Source organism: Magnolia sinica, chromosome 10 (assembly GCF_029962835.1).
Source record: "Magnolia sinica isolate HGM2019 chromosome 10, MsV1, whole genome shotgun sequence".
Taxonomy (NCBI): domain Eukaryota; kingdom Viridiplantae; phylum Streptophyta; class Magnoliopsida; order Magnoliales; family Magnoliaceae; genus Magnolia; species Magnolia sinica.
Window position 1 is genome coordinate 49,681,680 of NC_080582.1, and position 9,785 is coordinate 49,691,464.

The following is a 9,785-nucleotide window of genomic DNA, read 5'->3' on the forward strand; positions in this document are numbered from 1 at the left end:
ATAATCAAGAATTTCCTACCTAACTAAATGTAACAATAATTAAAAGGGGGAAAAAAAAAAAAAGGTGTTGTAGCATACCAATATCTATTACAGTGGCCTTTCGACATGCTACATATCGGCCGATATACAGCATAAATGAATCCAACATCAAACAAGCTTGTCACACCCAACATGGTCCCGCCATTCAATGAAGATGAGAGCTGCACCGTAATGCGCTAACGCGCCCAAAATCACAAAAACATGAAATATCTGGTGACTATGGCCTGCTAGATCGAACATACCTGGTTTCCACTTCTCAGGTATCCGACTAACGTAGAACAACGTCCCTGTTACATATGATAGTGCCATGGCTAATTCGTATGCAAGTGTTATGGCACACCGTGGCTCGCTCCAATTCACAGAGACAGCATGGAGGGCTGGGATGATGCCGGAGAACCCCATTGCCAAGAAGAGGCATGCGCGGAATGCACGGAATGCGCCTGTGGAGTGTGTTGGGGAGAGTAAGGTGAGGACTGTCAAAATGCCCATGGTGGTGATAAGGGCGAGGTAGATGAATTGCCAATGTGGGTCACATTGGAAAATGTAGTAGATTGGTGGGAAGAAGGAGGCGACGATCATGATGGCTATTCCGGCGTAATCAATACGCAATAAAAGGAGGTTGAAACGGTGGGACCGGCAACCGAGAAGGTGGCATAAGCTGCTGGAGAGGAGGCAGAACATGGACCCACCAAGGAAGACGAAGAACGGCCACCGGGACGCCTGTTGTGCCACCGTTGAAATTTCGGCTGTTGTTTTCTCCAGGTCAGTGAGTGTTGATGAGTCCTGCAACATTTGCTGGTTACTTTAGTTATGAATTGAGAAGGGTATTCCCGAAGAAAAACAATTCGGAAAAATCTGAGAGGGAGATGATGGGATGGCTAGGATTCTTCGCTGTGATTGTTGCTACGCCTGGAAATGGGCAAGGCCCAAGCCTTGATTTTGAACTGGTTGGGCCGGGCCTTTTAGTCAGTCCTGCTCGAAACTTTGTTTGTGCTAGGCCCAGGCCCGGTTCCATTTAATTATTGCAACGTCAATGAACCGTCAGACCACGTGGCTGCATGAAATGATCTGATTCGACATCATGGTGGACCAAAACATGTGAATAATAAAGCCCATTACACGCCACAAATGTGTTGCCAGCATGGCGCTATTAACATCCAATCCATCTAGTGGAATAGCAACACTATATTGATGACCTAACCCAAGAAGCAGGTTGATCCACTGGTTAGGTGAGCCACAGTTCGTAAAACAAATTTATGGCTCTGAAAATCTTCGCTGAAGTTTTCTAGCTCATCCACCCTTTTCCAATATTTGGGCCCACAATCTGAGTGGACCAGATTAGTTTGGAAAAACAAATAGAAGGTCAGACCAAGTTGATGGATGGATTGGATCTGGCACTTATGTGATATGCTAGCACATGTAGTGCATACATGAGTTTTATTGTACACCCAGGTGTGACCTAGGAAAGCTCTATATTAATATATTTCTATAAACTAGGTTAAATATCTATTTTCTCTAGCATTTTAAAGAAAAATGGCCCATGCCCTCGAAGCACCACAAGTTATAATGCTTTTTAGTTGCATCAGTTGGATTAGATGGTCTAATGGATTGATTTGAATTGTTTATAAAGCTAAGATTTATTTTATTTTTTAACAAAAAAGAAATTTCTCTTACTGGTAACCAAGAGATTTACAAAGAAACATTAAAGCCAAAGCTTTTAAGAAAAAATAAAATAAAAAACTAAACAAATAGAAAAATAAAGAGAATGGACAAAGAAGAAAAGCCCACACTCCAGGTAAGGTGAGACAAGTCCAAACAATTTTCTAAAGTTACCATGCAAAGATGGTACTAATGTGATTATCGAAAACACCCTGTGTTTGGACTTAATTTCTATAGCCATCCTTTTTTTCCAAGTGATGGAGTGGATGGCTATGATTGCCTAACAATTTTTTCTTTAGAATCATAAGCAATCCATTATGATCTCTAACAAATAGATGGATCAAATTGCAGATCAGACTTATTTTGTGTAAATAAGAATGATTAATTTATCATATTAGTGTCATGCATGCATGCCTGGTTGCCCATGAAATGTGCAGTGAAGCTAGTGAGCTATTTAGATGTATGGGTTGGATGGTCTGAAGTCCCAATGTAACTAAATGCAACTAGAGCACTAGACTATACATTACAATGCTCTTAGCTCTCTTAAGTTACTTAGAGAAGCTACTCATGCCTCAAATAGTTTGTCTTGATTTCTACTTATTAAGCTGAAGTGATTAACTCTAAGTTTAAAAAAATAAAAAAATAAAAAAAAAATTAAAAAAAAAAAAGTTATTTATAATATATCTTAAACCAAACTTACTTATCTCAAAATGTTACTAATAATGGATCTTAAATCAAACTTGTCTCGAATAAGTTACTTTTTACTTGTCATCCGCTGTAAGTAGAAAAAGTAACTTATTTGGTTGTTTCCAAATGGGCCCTTTAGCTGCCTTAGTTAAACAGTCCAGTCAATCAATCTGAACTGTCCATTAAATTCATAACCTATTTATCAGTCTATCATATGCAAAGAGCTCCATCTTTGACCTGGACTTATTTTGTAGGGAAATTCTTTGTCCAGGCAATGGATGGGTTGGCTACTATTGCCTGACAAAATTGATTCTCTTTAGAATAGCAAGTAAACCACGATGGTCTCTAATAAATAGATGGATTAAATTGTCGATTGAACCTATTCTTATGTAATTGATATTGGTTGTCCAAGTTAAAAACCATTGATCAAATGGTTAATATTTGTTAGATTGATGTGATTATTGCATGGTACGCTGGAAAATGTCCGTTGGACCGAATGAACGGTCTAAAGCAATGGATTGGACAGTCCAAGTACCCCAATGCAAATAAATGCAACTAAGTGCACTATAACTTACAATGCTCAGAGAGCACAGGAGCATTTCTCGTTATTATATATTGAGTCGGATGGGACGAGTCTTTGAGTCAACCCTGCATGGCTGAGCTGAGTCAAGTTTTCGGGTTTCCAAAATATGATCTCATTAATGGACATTATCCCCGTTGAATGAGTCCCGTTTATCATTTGTGTTTTATATCCTTTTGAAGGCCAAGATTGTCCAATCCGTATGAGTTTTGAATCGTGGCCTCTCATTGGTATGGACCACTAGATGTATTTTCTACATTGCGACAGGGATACAAAGCATGGATTTGGCACCAACGTACCTAAATCGACCTCGAGCGTGTCTGACTCAAATCCTCCCAATAGAGATTTTGCCTTGCTAACGATTGAGGTCCATCCATTGTCCTTCCATGGTGGGGCCCACCTGGTCCATTGCTACATGATCTGGATCATCTATTTGGTAGCCACTGTAAACAAGTCGCACCAACGAGACAATCATATCAACTGATTTTAACTATTAAGGACCGTTGATCAATTTCAGTGTTAGCTGTCCATTTGAAGGTCACCAATCAGATGCGTAAGGATTTCTGACCAGTGTAATATTTTTATAGTTGCCCAACCATTAAAGGACCCATCAAATGTATGACATGGTCTGGATCATCTGGCCATTCAGCCACGTGTCAACATCATTAATGGCCAAGCAATCAATAACAACAGACCGAGTGAGCTCCTCTAAGTTCATTATTTGGAGTGAAGAAGGGATTTTTTTTTTAAAAAAAATATCCACAAAAATCCTGAATTTTATGCCAAAAAGCCTTGAGTAAATGAATTCTCAAAGACCCAAAATACCCTTGGCCTAATTTAGTTTTTTTAATAAGTGGACGTGAGCATTGTAGATCCCACGTGTACGACATATAACCCATCGAACTGGTGCCTCTCATGACGATGACCATATGACCTGAAAATCAGGCCTATCCAATCATCAGGTGGCCCACATCATCAAAAGTAAAATAAGAGAATTGATCCTACATGCGCCTGCACCACTCCTTGTGGTACAGGGCATTTGGATGCATGAAAGGATTTACTTTTCTCTCTCTAATTACTGCAACGAATAGTAAAAAGCTCAGGTAATCAGTTTTCCTAACACAACATTTCCCTAAAAAAACCTCCAATTTCATGTGTGGCCCACTTAGTGAACGGATCAGCGTGATCTATTGGTGTGCATGATCATCATGGTAAGGTGCACCCGTTGGATGGGTTTAATACCATACACATACCATAGTATCTTTACTATGTTGGTGGTAAAGAAAGCAATGTATGCAAAAGTTCACATGCAACGGTTGCATGTGTGAACATCTCTGACTTACCCAAAAGAAACTGTTATTATTTTCAGATGTATTTGCCCTTGCTGATATTGGTAATGACCTGTTGCAAAAACGGAATAAAATAGAAAAAGAAAAAAATTGTTAATTCAAGTACACAGGCAATTCAGGTACAAGTAGATAATTTAGGGTTTGCTTGGGAGCATGGATTTGGAACTCCCTAGGTTCGTGGGGTTGTGTTTGGCACCCTGAATTCAAAATCCCTATAAATTAAAAGTAGTTATGCATAGTATATTTACGGGGGTTTAAATTTAATAACTAAATCAACTTTAATGTCATTAATTAGTGTATGTATATAATGTTTGACACAATGGTTATGATAAGCCTGTTAAAAAATATACTTTGCCCGAAAATGATGAAATTCCAAGTCTTGGATGGGCTACAAGCACATGATCATATCAGAGTTGACTAACCAATGATTTTTAATCATTACATGGACAATGTTTGGATGGTGCAAATTATCTTATTAAAGTAATTATAGTGATGCATTTGATAATCTGATTGTTTTAGGATATCATTAGTAGGTCACCTGCCAATAAATTAGTATCCTAGTGACATATGCAACACTTAGAAAGATTTTAGATGTAATCCAAGCTTCCATCTTGGATTTGAAACCCCCTCTTGCACAGGGGATTTGAAATTCCTTAGATTTGAAACCCCCAGCCACTTTATGGTGCCAAACATATAAGGGGATTTGAAATCTCCTCAAATACCCCCAAATTCATGATGCCAAACGACACGTTATATGATCACTAGGTGGTGTATAAGGTATGGTACAACCCATAGTTTTGTAACGAAAGATGTTGAGGTAAAACGTGGCCCGCTGTAGATACAATGTGCTCCAAAAACCGAACAAGATTGGACAAATCTAACCCTTTTGATTAGTCCCACGGCCCCACTTGTAGATGATGGCGTCTCTTGTTATAGTGACCCATCTGCACACACATTGTACACACGTGTGTGACCTTTTAGAGAGTTCTGATTTACTATAGAACTTTAACTCCATGTTTCAAAGCTCTGTCATAAAATTAAATTTCATTGAAAGTAACATTGTTCAATATGAGCCATGTGCCTCACTAGTAGGCAACAGCTACTGGGTGGGTCCCGCAAGTTCTTCCCTCCAAATCACACAAGAATTCGATTGTATCGGATGAAATAGAATAACTTCAATCTCATCCAAACTCTTTCTTTTCTGCTGAGCCCTCAGTTCCCTTGCCCTCGTCCACAGTATTTCAAAATTAAGAGAATTCTGGAGAGAAAATATAAAAGAGTTATACCCAATTTATTTATTTGGCCCACCTCTAGATAATTTAAATAATTGATCATAAACTGAAAGTCATCTTAAACATGGAATCAAATGCGTGACAAGATCCTCTCTGCTCCCACAGTGGGTTATGTAAATCAGTGGACATAAACCATCTATCTTAAACGTTATGCAAAAATTCCAAGACTGTAAACCGTCAACTCATGCAGGCTCACTTCTCAGGGCCGCCTTGAGATTTTGTGTGGCTTTATTTTCTATGATGAGAAAAGATATCCAACCCTATAAATGAAAGATCCTCTCGAGACTACTTTTTTATTACACACACTCGAAGGAAAATCAGGGAGAATGTGAGCCAAGGGCATCTGTTATGCAAGGACGCATGGAGCAATGAACAGACGCATTAATTATTTAGTTTGCTTGCGTAGAGGAGTGTTGTGCATCATTTGATCAACATAGCTTAAGCTATGTAGCTAACCTGCCTTGTAGTTCACAGTTTTTTTAGTTGATGACATTGCACATCCACTCATTCTATAATCCTAACTACGGAATCGTGACCGTTGATTTGATTCTAGAAATATTACCGGTAGGGGCTCAAAAGGACAGAGAAAAGCCGTATCCTAGACAGCTAGGAATTCAAATCAACATGCTAGTGTTTCTGATATCAAATCAAGGGGCTAGATTATGGTGATAGTTGAGCACCATTTTTACTGTATGCAGCCATCTGGACCGTCCAAAATGCTGGCCCACAAGGAGTTTGGACTGCTGTTTATCTATATATTGAGCCCTGAAAACGTGGGCCACCCGAGAGATCCCAGTTAGGTTGGGCCGAGTGAAAGACTCCTCCTGATAAATTTGAGATGCACCTTTTAGTAAATATTAGATATTTGAAGTGCAACGAGTATTAAAGACAGGTTAACTTAAACAGCCATACACTCCTTGAGGTCAAAGACAGGCATATTCAGCAAGTGGGTCAATCAAGTCACTTGAATCTACTGAGTTGGCAAGACGACTCAGCGAGTCTTGCTGAGTCCAGACCACTCGGCTCCAGATCTCATCAAGTCCAATCACTGGGTTTTCAGTCGAATCACTGAGTTTAGAACTATGTTATTAATCATCAATTATCAGGAGGGGTGCAGGAGACCCAGCTTCCATGCTTAGCTAAGGTACACATACACAGAACAAGGTCGCCAGCCAAATACCACATATGCCGGCATGGCACATGGGTGAAATATCCAAGCCATCCATCATAGGGGTACCACTACGTAGATTCCTATATTCCAAGAACAAGGTGGGCCACAAGTAAGTGAGCAAATGTACGGCTGTAGAAAAGTCAGCCGGAGTTTTTGTACCCATCCATGTATTTCTAATATCATTGTACATTTACTGAGTGGGCCACCTTTATCATTTGGCAACTATGTAGTAGTTCCACATGATAGATGGCTTGGATATTTCACCGTGTGAAAAGCTGGCATATGTGGTGGCTAGTGCATGACCAGCACACCCGAAAAAACCCTCTAAATCTGAAAATCTCCCGAAAAATTCAGGAACCGAGAAATTGCGGAGAACGTGATTTCTGACTACGGTCCCAACCCAGAGTGGAGTGGGCCTGTATCAACCCATCTCATTTGCATGGCTAATTTTCAGAAGGACAGCCACACGATATTTCTCCGCGTGATCCCTCTTGCCAGTTGGTATATGGGCCCCACAAGATCTTTTGTGAAAGAGTTTCGTTCTCTTTCTAGTTTCTACCACGAAAGTGATAGGGTGTACGTTTTGACATCCACCGGGCCAACAATGCACCGAGCAGATGCCATACACTCACATCGATCGTACCGGTCTAAATTGATGTCCCACCGATCATATCCTGATGTGACACCGATCGTATGACTCCACGTCAAATGGACGGTTGTAAAGAAAACCAACAGCCAGTGAAATAGAAATGATGAAATCAGATGGTTAAGATCCTCCCGTCAGTCTGTTCCCAGTGGCTATGCTCAATCCTGAAGGAACGAGGATTGCATACTGACAATGCCAGTAGCCACGTCGCTGATGGACGGTGCTCTGTGGGCTCCACCACGCTGTATGTGTTTTATCCACACCATCCATCCATTTTGCTAGCTCATTTTAAGGCATGAGCCCAAAAATAAGGTAGATCAAGATATCATGTGGACCACCACACCACACTGTGGTTATTGAATGGCCACCATTAAAAACTTCCTGGGCCCACTGTAATATTTATTTTACATCCAACCAGTTGATTAGGTTACACAGACGTGGATGAAGGCAAAACACAAATATCAGCTTCATCCAAAACTTTTGTGTCCCCAAAAAGTTTTTAATGGTGGTCATTCACTCAGCATTGTTTTCATGTGGCCTGGTCGACCGGGGATTTGGAAAAATAATGGATGGGCGGCGTGGATAAAACACATACATCATGTTGGGCCCACAGAGCACCGTTCACTGGTGACTCGGCAGCCAAGGCGACGAGTCCCAAAACATTATAATAATTATTTTTTTTTAAAAAAAAAAGGCCCCTGCCCTCATTAAGGAATTACAGGTATTTCCCTCTACCATAAGCACGTTCTACTCGATACTTTTAGCTAGTGTAAGTGAGGCCCATGGTTCTTCAGCAAATCCCAACGATTGTCTCATGGCCCTCACTATCGAAAGACCATCCAACCGCCCCAAATATACGGATAACATTACAAACATAGCAACGGTCCAAATTCAACTTAAAAAAATAAAAATAAAAAAATGCCCAATATTGGCAACCATAGCCTAACGTTCTCTAATCTTGAAGATTTTCGAGTAATCATCCATCTAAAGTGGGCCACAACAGACCCATTACTGAATTCCTAAAATTCAGTAAAACAAAAATCATGGAAAGATAAAAAGAAAAAAGAAAACAGCTGAAAACATACCTGGTGAAATTGCTAATCAGATCCGACACCTTTGGCACATTCTCCAAATTCGCTATCGTCAATCCCAAGAACACAAAAAACCCAATCAAATGCCTACCAAAACAAAACCCAAAATAATCAAAATTCCATGAAATTTAATAATAATAATAATAAAACCCAATAAAATCAAAATCTTACGTCCATATATTAAGAGTCTCATTATGCCAGCGGAAAACGCTAAAGAAGGCCTCCTTCAAAGGCCAATTCACTCTATAATAATTCAATATATACTCGTTATCTTTCATATAATCCGGCAGCTCCATATACGAGACCAGATCGCATTTCATCTTTTTCTTCTTTTGCTTCTCTATCTTCTCTTCTTCTTCTCCCTTTGTTAATACACCACTCTCCATCCCTCTCTTCTTTCGCTTTGATACGCACCCTTGGTTAGAATTCATGGCCCATGTACCGCGATCGGACGGTTCCTCGAAACTTTTGACACGAGATTACGAAGGGTGGAAGAAAACGACGACTTGGGTGTCTCTCTTTTGGAGTTGAGAGGGTATGGACGGATGGGATTTGTATTTCATTTAAAGTTGAATCGGCCACTCCCCCAACTGCCACATTTATAGCTTTTCTTCCCTGATTTGGTTCCTGGGACTATAACCTTTGTTAGTCGGGACAACTGACGATTGTACACGTATCACTTATGTAACTCGTATCAAGCCGTCCAAATAGTGGGGCCCACTTTATATGGATCGTAGACAGAATGTCTGATTGGTTAGACGACTCTTGTCTCTGGTGATGAGTTGACATTTGTTTATTGAATTGGGACCGTAAGTGGATTAGATGTACACCAGTAAGAAAGTCAGTGTCAGTGAAATCTTTCGTATATGACCCACTTTTTAGACCGTCTGATTTGTGGTGTTCGTATGTCTTATGTGGAATTTCTGCCTGCATGTGCATGGAGCACCACATTGTACTTGCGGCCTGATTGGGATCCTGCGACACAAACTCTTCCGAGCGACAAACGTGTTGGCGCGTGTGAGGGAGATTTGACCTGTCGTGGGATCCACCTGTAGGAGTGGTCACTTCGGTCCATTCATCAGGCAGGCTGTCCATGTAACCCAAAAAAACTTTGAAATAGTTGACAACTGTCCACATTCAATTGGTTAGTCAGACCGTTGCACCAACCTGATTTGCTTGCCGTCTCATCTGCATTGTGGGTTATCTTATTCATGGTCAAAATGTCACGCACATGCGTTAGATTAGGCACGTGTGCGAGTGTGTAAAGATCT

The 9,785-nt window shown here is 40.4% G+C and overlaps 1 protein-coding gene across 1 annotated transcript; it reads right to left on the reverse strand.

Moving 5' to 3' along the window:
* Positions 1-55: 55 nt before the first annotated feature.
* On the reverse strand, positions 56-9,095 carry LOC131258374 (heptahelical transmembrane protein ADIPOR1). Its single transcript, XM_058259657.1, has 4 exons — positions 8,686-9,095; positions 8,509-8,601; positions 4,309-4,366; positions 56-822 (listed from the first exon to the last, which is right to left on the reverse strand). The coding sequence occupies exons 1-4, from the start codon at positions 8,943-8,945 to the stop codon at positions 148-150; spliced, it is 1,086 nt and encodes a 361-aa protein (XP_058115640.1). The 5' UTR covers positions 8,946-9,095; the 3' UTR covers positions 56-147.
* Positions 9,096-9,785: the final 690 nt, after the last annotated feature.